General features: G+C 38.2%; 1 protein-coding gene across 2 annotated transcripts in view; it reads right to left on the bottom strand.

Annotated features, from left to right (window-relative positions):
- WWOX (WW domain containing oxidoreductase) overlaps window positions 1-14,138 on the bottom strand; it is a 496,680-nt gene that overhangs the window by 367,355 nt on the left and 115,187 nt on the right. For both annotated transcript variants that reach the window (XM_062586320.1, XM_062586321.1), the window contains exon 7: window positions 3,197-3,382. In XM_062586320.1, the coding sequence (XP_062442304.1) occupies window positions 3,197-3,382 (186 nt within the window). The remainder of the gene's footprint in view (window positions 1-3,196; window positions 3,383-14,138) is intronic.

Below are 14,138 nucleotides of genomic sequence, written 5' to 3'. Positions count from 1 at the left end.
TTCATTTAAGTGTTCAAGTAACTATGGATGAGTCTCACTGCCTCTTAGACTCTTTTTTTAGATTAAAAATTGATGAATATAAAAGGGTTATAACCTTGGTAACTTGCCATCAATAGTCTTATATGTTTAAAAGATAAATGTAAACAAAGCCAAAATGAGTTCTGGCAGAGTATAATGTTTTTAAATATACCCATGGCATGGCTGAACACAAATCAAAGTAACTAGTTGATGTTTTTTAATTGGGTCTGACAGAGTCATTAAACACCAGCTGTTTGTTTCTCCCCCCTCCTTTTTTTTAATAACAAAGTAGTGAACGTTCTGAAGACATTTAGCTGAAGAAAAGAAATTTTCCAGATAACATTTTTTTCCCAGTTCTTACAAGTTTGATTTATCGAGTTACTCGTGTATCTTAATATTAGGAAATAATACTACGTTTAGTTACAGACATACGTTCCACTGAGAAGTGCTACTAAAAATAAAAAGGATATAGCAAGCTCTTTTTAATAGTCAGTTTTCAGAATCAGCTGGAGAGCACAGGGATAAACATAATTATAGTACACACTAGAAAAATGTTTTAAAATATCTTTACTAATTTTGCATCTCATGCCCAGAAATGAAGAGATCAGCTGGAATTTCTACATTCATTCTGTGAGCAGAATTATAATACACCCAGAGAAAAGCAAGTACAGTATTTGAACTCAAGAGGAATCCAGGATGTTCTGTATCTTGCAGAATTAGCACTTCAATTTCAACAACAAAATTCCTCTTTCATAATTTTTAGTTAGATAAAATACACTTCTGAAATTAAATGGCCTATTCTGGGAGGAATTTCATATATTCATATCCAAAGTAACCTTTCAGAACACCCAACAATACTCTATAAATAAACTACTTTGTGTGTACTATACAATGGAAACAGTGGCATATTTAGAGCCCAGTCCTGCAAGTGTGCTTCTGTGAGTCAATCTTACTTAGGTCGGCAACCTCATTGAATTCAGTAGGATAAGGGCTGTACAATCAAATTAACTGCACAGAAATAAAGACAGGAGGAAACCTACTTATTATTCTCATTTTAATATGAGGTGCTTAAACTATCTAAAAGCTTATTTTAAAAAGAATTCATTTGTGCTAAATCCAGAGAAGTAACTAAAAGAGAATGAAGAACCAGAGAGGCAAATAAATATTTTGCCTTGCAGCAGTCTAGTATACTAGTTTCTGCAAAAACGGGACTTTATTTTTCCCCTAACAGGGGGTCTTGACTCCAACGAAAAGATCCAGCCAAGGTTTATGGAAGTAATTAGATTCCAACACTTCTGTTTTACAACATAGTTTAAGGCTCAGAGCTCTCAAGTAGGTCAGAAAGTACTACTACATAATAATAGCTAAACTAACTTCTTACATCAGTTTCTTGCCATTAAACAATGGGAGAAAAAAAGCCCAGTCATTTAGAATGATCATTTTAAACGTTAAAATATGACATTTGTACATGAATTGGACTCCTTAAAAAAAGAAAATCAACTAGTGGCAGTGGCATTCATTATTTTATTCAAACAGAGATTGCTACTTATTTTTTTAATGGGTTTCTCTAAACCTTGGCTAATCATACTGAGTTAGCAACAAGCACTTTTAAAAAATGTTTTCCAAAACAAGATAAAAATGTGCAGAGAATGAGCTCTAGCTATACACAGCACTTAATATAGTGAAAAACAAAGATGTCATTTAAAATACTATCTGAGATAGAAGCTTACAAAGGGGAACAAGCAGCTGACAATTCAACATAATCTCCCATTAAATAACAGCTCATTTATACGTATCCCATTGTGCCCTCCACATCTGGCAAGTGATTGGACTTGGCAGATTTATTTCTAGAGCTATCTTGCCTGCCCCACAGTAGCCTCCCTCACTTCTAACAGGACTCTGCTACTTGCTTTCACAAACCTGGTGTGATTTGCAAAGATAAGGGTGTCCAGATTTTGTTACCACCTAATTACTAGACATTTCATGTCTTTTAACACCAGGGAGGATTATTACTGCCATTTTCTATTGCTTCCTTTCATTTCAGCCATCATAAATTTAAAATGGTAAAAGTAAATCTATCTGCAGTGTGTCATTTATACCATAAGCCCCTGTGTTTCGAAGTGATAAAGGTTTCAGCCTGACCCTTGGCTGGTCTCTCTCTACCAGGTCCCTGGGGTTACATTTTATGGAAACATGATTAAAAAAATAAGCTTCATTCTGGGTCACTAAAACATTTCAGAAATATTGAGGAGGGAGAGGAGGAAGGAGCACTCACACATTTTTCCTTTTGGTTTGCTAAAGCTCTTACACACAACCAAAAGTGAAAGAGAAATCAACAGTAACCTTTAAAGGTGGACATATGGGTCTAACGCTGCAGTCTCCAAAGTAAAGCAGAAGCTAATAAGCAGTTCGCATGTGCTAAAATTAAGAATCGAGGCCATTCATTTTGCGTAATCAGCTTTCTTAATTTAAATCAAGTCCTTTTCAGTTATTAATACAGTTCTAAGCAAACACCACAAATATGTTTGAAATAAGGCAAAACCTCACGCTGTCTTTTTTGGCAACTCTACTTCTCATTGCAATAGAAAAGATGAGCATCTAGCACTTTAATTGAAATTTTAACCAAAAGAGGTATGGCCAGATTTCTAATATGTTATTAAATATAGTATTTCCCATTTTACAATTATACAGCTAATGTCTGCATTGAATTCCCTAATTTCTCATTATAAAACAATTGGATTTCATCTAACAGTTTTTAATTGCATTGTTTCTCCTGCTAAAATAACTGCACATGCTTCTTGGTAAGATGTTGAAGTTGTTGAATGACAAATCAATATAGGTCATGCCATTCAGATTTAATCAATTATTATTCCATCTTCTAGCAAAATCAATGAGTGGTCTGAAATGAAGTGAAAATCTGCATTCATACAAAGAATGATCAAAAAATGTCCACATAATATTGTAAAACTAGAGCACACTTTATGCAGCAATAGAGCCAGATCCAGTAACACCCACAAACATCAGTGAACCTTCTGTTTTCAAACAAAAATGCTTTATAGCAGGGCCTTTCATTTAAAAACAAGTTCTGTATTTCCAGTAAAGTTCTGCCGTAACAGTTTTCAGCTCTCTAGATCTAAAATTTCAGATAAATCAAATGTGTACTGTAACATTAACCAACCTGTGTGATTCTGAGGATACCACAACTACTCTTGCAGGAGATGAACGGCGTAGAACTTCTTCAAGGAGCTGGACAAGATAAAAATGCCCCAAATGATTCACCTGGAAGGTGGACTCCAGCTCATCTTCTGTTAAGCACCATGGAGCACCAAAAATGGCAGCATTGCAGACCAGTATGTGAAGAGGCCTGAATAATCAAAGTATTAAAGAATAAAATTAAAGCAAGGAATTCACATGTTTTTGTATGGATAGTATCAATATGTCATCTCAAGATGCCCACTAGGGCAAGGCCACACAGCATTTCCACTTCTGCCAAACATAGCAACTAGAATTGTAACACGTGGCATCTCTAGAACCAAGCACTGGAGGACCATCACAATCTCTGCAATTTTGGACCGTTCAGAACAATAGCGATCACTGAACAGAGAGCTGGCATGCATGGGCAGTTCAGATTCTTAAATATATATAAAGACCCAGGAATACCCCAGGACCTAACCATTCACCCAGATGTTATTAAATCATTACAGTAGTAGAAGAAAAAATGCAAAGTTCTGGTCTATGAGAGTATAGCAAAGTAACTTTACTACAGATATTATAGAAAGTCACTAGCCTTCTCAGTGAACAGCAGGAAAAGGAATTAAGAAAAAGTCAGGATGCAATAATGCTTATGCTCACACATTTTATACCTTTGAGGCTTGCAAAGTACTTAAAAACCTCTTAAAATACAGGTTTAAGAAGACTAGGTTAGAAAATAGAAACATCCTCCTTGGAAAACCTCAAGAGGTGTAATTTTTGTGGACTGCAAACAGTACACACAAGATCTACAAAACAGTCTTCCATCGAGGTCCCCCAACACAATTTCTACAGAGATGACAAGATTAAGGCCTCTCAAAATGAAGCGTCCTCTCAAAATGAAGAATCTGCTTCGTAAAAGGTAAGATTCTACCAGTCTAACCACACTGGAAGAGACTCCGCCATACATCTCAAAATCAAAACTCAAGTCCAGAAAATTTGAACTTCTTCGACAACACCTCTGTAATGTCAGGATACGGAACATCTTGCAGCCTTCTCAATCTCCAACCAAGATCAAGGACAAACACCTTTGCTGTTTTTTCATCTGTTATTGAACACTTATGACACCCAGCAAAGGCTCTGGTTCTCAAACCTCAGATGGATCACACAAAGTAATGACTGTCAGACAAATACTTTTCACCCCTGCACTAACCATGCACCAATATCTGGGATGTCCTAATACCACAATAATAAAATCTGTCACATTTGCTTGTTTTGCTTGTTCCAGCCTATTACGCCTTTACCACAATTGGCCAAATCTCCTGACAAAAACAAAACCAGCCATGTCTCCTCACTCAATGCTGGCGACTTTCAACACACTCTAATGTGAAGGAAAAAGAACTGCTTCCCTTCTCTTCTCTTCAAGTATTTCTTCACAGTTCAACCACACAAAAGTAAGAAAGAGACACAAAGCCAGGATCATTTTCTTATACGGTTGAAAGGTACATTTATCTCAACTCCGAGCATCTCCAAAAGCAGTTCTGGAAAAGGATGTGAAAAATGAAGCCTCAGGTTGTCTAAGTGAGTTAGATTCCTTCAGGTATGTTTGGAAAACCCAGATTTTGATCGCCTAGCTTTCAAAAACATTTCTGGAGGAATCAAATGCACTGCAGTTAAATACTGAGAGATTTGCACAGTCATTAATCTCAACAGTAGGCTACATTTCCTTATTAAAATAAATTTCAGCTTCAAGTCAATGCAGAAGTTACCGATACAGCGTTGCTTAATAAGTTAACAATCTAGCATCTGTATCTGTGCCAGTATGCAAAAAATAATTAAAAGCCTCAGAAGCAGTATGAAACATCTGTGTACTTTGGGAAGCTCGTTTTCTGAAGTGCTGAACTTCTGATTTTCTTTTAGGTCCATGAAACTTAGACTCACAATATCTACTCATACGTTCTACACCTGAACATAAAGGGGAGCGCCCTTTTACAGGTAACGGTCGCTGTTTCTATTCAAACTTGCACGAAGTCATTGCTTTTTCCATCTTTGCAACTCCACCCAGCACAGCACACTTGAATGAAGGGAATAAAATTCAGGCAGGTTGAACTAAGAGACTTGAGATGGTATTTTCAAAGAGGTATCAGACCATTTGTGGCATATTTTTACCAAAAATGTGTTTGTCAGTATTCATCTCTACCCTCAGTTCATGTTGGCTGTTCAAGGAAAAGGCTGCCAGGAGGAAAACAAAGCCTCTTGAAGACAGAGCACTTGTGTGCAAATTCTGCATAATTCAGCGTCTCTTCGGAAAGCTTCTGAAACACTCTGGCAAGAATTAACTCACAAATTTGTAAACCTGCTAGGAAAAGGCACAAGCTTCTTCTGTGTAAATGCAGTTGCTGGTATAAGAGGCTCCCGTTCGAGAACTGAGGCACATCAGTGCTTCCGTAACACAAAAACATACTACCTTCCAAAAGCAAATATGGCACTTTTCAGAGAGATTACTATTCTATTTGGTAATTGTGATAAAGCATACAACTAACACAAAGCCGAATGTGCTAATCTGATTGCTGCCTTATAACTGCCTCTCTTGAGAGGCGCAGATCCGTGACAGGCAAGCGCTGCTCTTCGATACGCACACGGAGCCCACCAAAGCGAAAGACAGGGAAGTGGCTCACGAAGGAGACGCACAGAAATCCCCCCATCTCCCTCAACCAGAAAATTATTACTATTTTGGGGGTTGTTGCTGGACAATGACGTTAGCACGTGACACTGCACCGTGAATTCCATGGATAATAAGTGTAGCGTCATTACTTCGAGGTGTCCTTCGGTTGGACGGGGAAGGCGAGCTCCACGGAACAACGTCCTCGGAAGCGACGGGCCGCGGGGAGACGGAAGGGGCCCACGTACGAACCAGCAGCGTGTTCCACCTACCAGCTTGTAATAGCTCTTATTAATACTAGGTCCACAAAAACTACCAGAGGCAAAATACACACTCAATACCTAGATCTGCCAGCTCGGTTAATTAAGAGGAGGATTCAAAAGTCATAAAACTGTAAAATGTGGTCAATTTTAAATTGTAAGTGCATTTAATTCAGTTTTATAGAAGAAAGAAAAGTACACTTGAGTGTTTTTCCATGAGATTCGTATTTTTCAAATAATATCTTTGTTCTTTTTCTTCTTTTTTTAGTTACATTTACAACGTTCTATAAAAATCACCGGTGAAGAAATACGAAGCAAGAGACATTTTAAGCTGATATCCTAGCGAAAAGGTAACGTCGGATTCCCTTTATTTTTAATGGGTGCTTGCGCTTTTAGCCGGTCTCAAAGCGTCTGCAGGCCGACCCGGCAGAGCAGAGGCCGGCGGGCAGCGCGAGCCCGCTGCTGAAGGGCCGCGGGGCTCGGGCGCCGCGCGGGAAGCGGCACCTCCGCGCGGCCCCGCAGCCGGCCCGCCGGCCCCGCAGCCTCCCCGGGCAGGCTGCTAGCGAGGCCCCGTTACTGTCACGGCCACGTAGCGGGTTGCGACCTGGACGTTTTCACGGCGGGAGATGACTGAGGTTATGTACGTAACAGCCGTCATCGCGATGCGAATTTCAGCCACAGGTGACAGATTCTAATCTCAGCGGTGCCGAGCTCCGGATCAGTCAATGTATCATTATACACGAGCAAATTTAAGGTACGTGACAATCCACACCACACATCTGGCACTACAGCTTCGCTTTATGACAGGCGTATTTGGAGTGGTAACAGAACTACCACCTTGATTTCACAAGTTCATTAAAAGCACTGCTGTGATCCACATTAGGCTTCCTCCTGAGCCTAACCTCTCCCCACTTTAAAATAGTTTGTAATTCTACACAACAAGAACCCAAAAAACAAAAAACAAACAAAAAAACACCACATAAGTAGCATTTTCTGTAGTCTGTACTCCTGGTATTGACGTTAGCAAGCTGCTCCCTTTAACCATGACTCCTACTAGATATTTCTGGAAACACTATATTTAAAATCTTGCAGTGTTTTGAAAATTTACCCCTATGCCTCCCTAAAATGTCTTCAGTCAGTGCCTTACATCACACCAAGTGAGCTAATGTGTTCTACCATTACAATTTAAGTATGTACTGGGACTTGAACACAAGCAGCTCCATCACAGCACATAGTCACTGTTTCTTATCATTCACAGTGTGACTGAGACTCAAGAGCACACCGCTTTAACTGCAAGCTGTATAGCAATCGTAGCAAAACCTCACAATCTTGGTAAATTAGTGGAAGGTAAAAAGCAAACGGAATTAACAGGGACATCCTTAACAGAAGAGGTTTTTCAGCTGAGATGTTCACTATCTGGTGCGCTTCACAAGCATGTGATGCATCACTAACTCCTGCACTGGGCAAGTCATTCAGATCTCACGTGCTATGCTAAATTTGCCATTAGAAGCAACAAAGCAATCCAACTGCTCTGCACTATTTGAAAATGCAATAAGTGAATACATTAGAGAGATACAGAAATTAAGTTGTTGCTATAAATCAGTTAGTTATGAAATTTAATAATCAATTTGTTAGCACCTGATGTAAAACCTTGATCTGTCAGCAGCCTCCCAAGGCGGCTGTGTGCAGCAGTTGATATTTCCAAGGGAATTAATTACTGATGATTTGCAAACGTAAGAATAATATTTTCCAACAAATGTAGCCTGTGCACTAGGAGGTTAAGCAAACACCACCAAAATGTCAACAGAGTTCTTGGCTTTGCTGTTTCAAATGTAATGAAATAGTTAACTAGAAATTATGCAAAGGGAATACTTTCTAATCTTCCCATGAAGCAGAATGTCACACCATCTGGGGCACTTCTCAAGTGATTTGAAAAGTTCACACTGTTTGGAATTACACAGAAATTCAACAGAAAAGGCCTTGCAATATCCCCAAAGTCCCATAAGCAACTGTAGACCTATGTCACGGCCAGTAAAGAAGGCAGAGATGTGACTTCTCCTCCATAAAGAGGCAAAGTCACAGCCCACCAAACTTTTCTATGCCATAACTCTGAAAATCCAGATTGCTTTCTCTCAATGTTAGAAAATGGTGTTTCTTTCTGTGAGGAAATGTCTGAATTCACAAAGATGATAACCAACAGCCAGGCTAGTCCTGTGGACATCCAGAAAAAGTGAGCAGAACAACCATTTCCAGAAATCCCACTCAATCACACGAGTAGCAACAACGGGAACGTGAGCAACGATGAAGTCACCGAGAGTCCCGCAGCAGTGGGAAATCTCAGCACCGTGCGTAAGGAATCCAACGCCTCCAAAACATGTACTAGTTTGACAGAACCCTAAACACAGAAAAGCTCTGCTCAACTCTGTGACTTTGGAAACGAATGCTTAATGTCTAACTTCTCTAAGAACTTCCTAACTTCTCTTTTTCTAAGAACACTGATTGAAAAGTCAGTACAAATATTCTCTGTTGCCACCTGCCAGCTGACAAACTCGTGGACACTTGTCAGACAGGCTTCACTTTCAGCAAGCTACTAACGCAGCGCGGGGAGCCCTGTCGGACGGCCTCTTGCTCTAAGCAAGGAAAATTCTTTCAAATTCATCCTACTGAGTTTCTCTGCAGAATTTGACACTGGTGATCAGCAAAGTTTTCTGCCCCACTTCCAAGTGATTAATGGAAATGGACTGAACTTGTTCTGCTTCTTTCCTCATACCAAACACACAGGAATTGTTATGAGCACCTGCCTCTGTGCCTTCATAAAATACCATCTGCATATTGCCATACAGGTCAACCATCTCTCAATCATTATTCATTACTTCCATAAAATCTTGGGTATGGAATTTCATAAAAGTTTGAAGGGGGAGCAAAGGTTTCAGTAGGTTTCGAAGTAAATAGAAGACATCCATCAGTCCTGGTTTTCCCTTTATTAGCTTTTCTTACACATAATGGAAAAAAATGGCTTCCTATATCTAGAAATTAATAAGCAACTGTCCTTTGAAGAAACACTGGCCTTTTAGCTCTAGGGGGGGGGTAGAAGAGTTAGAGTGCCTTTTAATGGGGTGCTGAAACAATTTCCACTATTGTTAAAATTTCAAAGTTCAGCTTCTGAGGAGAAATTCAGATCCCATATTAGCTAAAGAAACAGTTCTTAAAACATTTGTAATATTGTCTTCCAGTTGACCTTAACACCTACACTACTCAAAGAAATTTTCCTCAAAAATGATCCAAAACAGGATTTTCCCTTCTTCCACTCCTGCGCAAGTTTCACAGAAACTACATATAAAATAGGAGAAGCAGGGATGAGGTTTAACTTGTTGACATGACCTGTCTCCCACACGTAGCTGTTTACACCGGAAATATGGTATGTGATACTAGAAATCCCAGGAATTGAGATCTACATTTGGCCATCTGATATCTTTAAATAAGTAAATCACCTTCTTTAAACAGCAAACTAATTTTAAAAAAATGAGTCTCAAGATTACAGTTTTTACTTGCTTTTTAACTGATTACTCTAGGGCAGATGGCTTCCCTACTGTCCCAATGACCAACTCAGTTTGGTACATATGCCATTCTCTTCTACTATTTTTCTGAAGGTATGAAGAAGAAAATCTCTGAGGAAGTATCACTGAACTCATGACTTTAGCGTCTTCTCCTCCTGTTCAGATACACCTCATCTTTTACCAACTTCCAGAGAGAAAGCACGAGAGAGTGCATTACGTTTCACAAGAATGCGGAGGGTTTCTTTTTTCCCATTAGGTTCATACTAGGCACACTTTCTCCTTTTTAGGGTCCATTATCCACAGCTTTGAATTTCTTTTTGCATAGCTAACTCTAAATTATATCTGACTGACAACAAACATTATACTCAGTGTACTGAAATTTATGACAAGTGTCAGCACTGATCTTCACTCTCCCCAATCTGCCTCCTCAGGACAGCATTTCAAAACAAAATCCAATCCAATAAACTACATTTTCCCTTGTCAGAGTGTTGCATTTTTGCTGCTTCTATATCCCTGAGCAAACAAAAATGCCTCAATACATACAGATCTTGAAAGTCGAAGGGTGAGGTTGGGGTAGAAGTGGGACTCTTCAATTGAATTTTTACATCCATTCAACCTTTGGTCATTTGCATTCTGGTTCCTGAAAAAGAAACACAAGTTCTTCCTTTCCTTCTTCCTTTCCCTAGGCTCTAGCACATGAAGAAGAGCACTTTTTCTGCTCTCTTCCACGCCTTGCTCTTTTAGGGGGACTTTTTAAATCTCCTTGGTGCTTAGAAGACTAGAGTAACAAAAATGTCCAGAATCTGTTAAATTTCATGTGGCAACTCGAAGGACATCTGCTATCTCAAAGTGAACACGCGTATCTTTTTTCAGAATCCCAACAGCAATTCATTATTTACACATTGTGTGCATGTGTATATGTATACACAAGCAGTTACCAGTAAGAATAAATCTGCTGTAAGGGAGTATTCATTTTTGCAATAACCATGGAATTTGGTTTTTTGGCATGCATTTCTAAATACGAGTTTCACTTGTACACACTAACTACTTGTTAAAAAAAGTACAACTCGCAAGAAAGGTCAATTACTACGTTTACTATATATTTGTGATATTTCCCATGGAAAACAGCTAACTCCTTGGGAAATGTTTTCAAGACCACAGTTGATCATTCACACAATAAAACACTTCATGCATTTTGAACATTTCACTTGCCAATGACAACTCCTTCCTCTGTTTTGCCTAGAGAAATATAGAGCTGTAATAGAGTTCAGAAAGCCCCCAGCAGCTGCATGCTGCCATTCAGACCTGAAAGATTCCATGTTGTGATAAAAATTAATGTACTTCGACATCCTCTGGGATTTTTGGTGCCTTGGGAACAGCTAATGAAGAAATACAACCTTTTCAGACTATAACACAAATTTTTGGATTCTAAGATGCATATACATGTGGTATATGCATGGCCTGTCTAATGTCAGCAGTAAAGCATCCATACCCAAGTGCCAAAAGACTCTGCCTCCATTTTAATTACCTCCCATAGAAAGCCTTTAATCAAACAGACTAAAAACATTTTAATGTAGATGTAATTAAACAGCTACTTTTGCGTTGTATTTCAGAATTTTTAAAAGACAACATCAATTAAAAACACAGATCCTTTAAAAATCCATTAAGTTATAAAGCTGCAAAACCCTTGTTTTATCTGAAACAATATATTTTAATCATGTACATTAAATCATAAGTATTTTACACCTTCGAATACTCAAAACAGCTTTTATGCCTGCTGCATCTGGTGAAAAATTTTCAGGAATACAAGTCTTACAGACTTTGAAAAGGGGAATCCAGAGCATCTCATGAGCCCCATTAGACTTCTATGCAGCCGCAGGACAGGCAGATGTGCACAGGAGTGGGCTCCAGAGCCAGCACGCCGAGCACAAGCCCCCGCCAGTTCAGCCTCACTGCACACCTCAATACAGCAAGGCACAGCAGACATCCCCTCCAGGGGCGCGGGAAATCTGAAATCTCCTATCATAAAAATGTCCCAATACTACTACATAAAAGTATCTAATGGAGATCTAACAAAATCTACTAGTAATATGTAAAAAAAATACATTTTTTTTTTGCAGATACAATTACAGTTAATGCTATTGTGATCTGTCAAGTCTGTCTATACTCCAAAGCGAACTTTTACTTCAAAAAAAACATGAATATCTCTCTGAGCACGGAAATATTTCTTGTGTTCCAACAATAATTTCCAGATATAGTAGATGAAATTAAAGGTGAGCTGGTGAAAACTTCATCTTTGCCTCCAGTAAGAGGAAGAGAGGGGTTAAGCTTAAGAGGTTTTTAATTTAAAAAAATACTGGAAACAGTTTCTGGATTGAAATGACTTGACACATGCAACCAAAATGGAGTAACTGTGTGAAAGAGCTTAAAAGGAGAAGAAAAGAAAAAAGAAAAAGAAAAAAAAAGAAAGGAAGAATGAAGAAATATTTATACTGAAAGTCAATCCCTAGGCTTTAAATAAGGCACAATATCACTACATGGAGAAAAAAATGCTTCACCCTAATATCAGAATGTATGTTTCAAATTCAGTCAACTTTTGATCTTATTTATCATATATGCTGGCTGCAATGGTAACTTCTCAACTATGCATTTGTTTCCATATTTAATTCAATGTGGATTTTTTTTGGACATCTCTTAAAATGTGCTATTGATTTGGAGTTTGTGTCTGAGCGGCACTGTCAGAATGCTTATGGCATTCCAACCTCAAAAGACAAATTTAATAGCTCAGCTATTACTTGTTCTAATTCACAGGAAGTATTTCTATAAATGCCAAAGGGTTTAACAGATTTGTACAGTCTTAGAGAGAAAATACATTCAAATTTTGTCAGACAATATGCAGTGGCAACGATTGTCTCTGACAAAGATATAATCCACTGTAGAACTATTAAGCACATTGGCATAATGTCACTATTTATAATTTCTTTAAATCAAATATTTATTTTTCTTGATCTTACAAGTTATTTATGCAATGACTTGCTAAACAGATCATATATTTGCACAGGTATTTATATGTATGAATAAAATTCATTATATAATTTCTATGATAGTGGTTAAATTAGAATTCAAAACAATTTAACAAGCATGCAATATGTCAGTTATAATACATGAAAATCCAGCACACAAGGAGAAATATTGTTCTGGGGTGAACTTGCAGCAGGTTCTCAAATCTTAATTGTACCCACAAGGTTTCACAGTGCTTCTGCTTGCAGCATGAAAAATGAATGTACTCATAGACTGAGGCCTCAGTTAAGGAGGCTAACTAAAAATCTAGCCCTCTCCATTTTGGTCTGGTTAGGGAAATAATAAGAGACTAACATTCCAAATGGAGAATCATAATTCATAACTTCTGTCTTTTCTATATTTCTATACATAGCATAAATTAATAAACTGTTAGCACATGCCCTTTCTTACCACAAAGATATACTGTTCGAAAGTATAGAAAAGTAACTGCAGCTAAAACCTACATGTGGACGTCCTGTATAACTGTGAAGAGTTGCTACCAGTCTGAACTGATAAAGTCTTAGTAGTAACTGTTGGCAAATACTATATAAAGTATTCTTCTTTCCCTCTCTAGCTCTCTCCATATATATTATATACATAATGTAAAAATATATGTATGCACAAAGTATATTCTCTCTCTATATATATATATACACACACACACACACTATACCATATACTACAAATAAATACCAAAGTACCAGATCCACAAATCCACACTCCTACACAACTACCAAATCCCACAGATCCAGAGCTATGAAACACTGAAAGAGACTGGATTTAAATGTTACGTTGCATACAGGCAGAGGAGGGCAGTCATTCCGTCTATACAGGAGGGTTAATACCAATGGTAATTCCTCACAGTTTGCCCGCTCAGTGAAGAAGAGATTCAATTCAATATTTTTCAGTTCCAAAAGCCTAATATGAAAGATTAGATGGTCTGGCTCTTCTAGTTGCACAAATAAAATCAGCTAATGCCAAATCCTCATTTATAAACAGATTATTCATTTGATTTTCCGTAACACAGACATTCAATCAACTGCCTGGGCTGGAAACTAGCAAAGCGAAGACTAGGCTAGGGGAATCTAAAAAAAGTAACAAGTTTAGGCATTTAGGTGTCTTTAGACCTCTTTTCCTACCAAGTCACCCACTGCAGTTCAAGTGGGAAAAATATGTCCAGCCAACGCGACAGGGTAACTACAGCAGTACTAGAAATCACCCAATCAATCGGAGAAACAACAGTGTAGCACTTCAAACCGTAAGTAAGCCTAAAATTAGTCACTATTACTATCGCTATTATAACTCTACAAACTGGCTTTATGTAAAGAACTGGCTCTATGAATCCTTCAGTCCTATCTTTTATGAAGTTGGACTGGTATTCTATGTATTTCT

Source organism: Rhea pennata, chromosome 13 (genome assembly GCF_028389875.1).
Source record: "Rhea pennata isolate bPtePen1 chromosome 13, bPtePen1.pri, whole genome shotgun sequence".
Taxonomy (NCBI): domain Eukaryota; kingdom Metazoa; phylum Chordata; class Aves; order Rheiformes; family Rheidae; genus Rhea; species Rhea pennata.
This window is presented reverse-complemented; position numbering and strand designations above follow the sequence as displayed.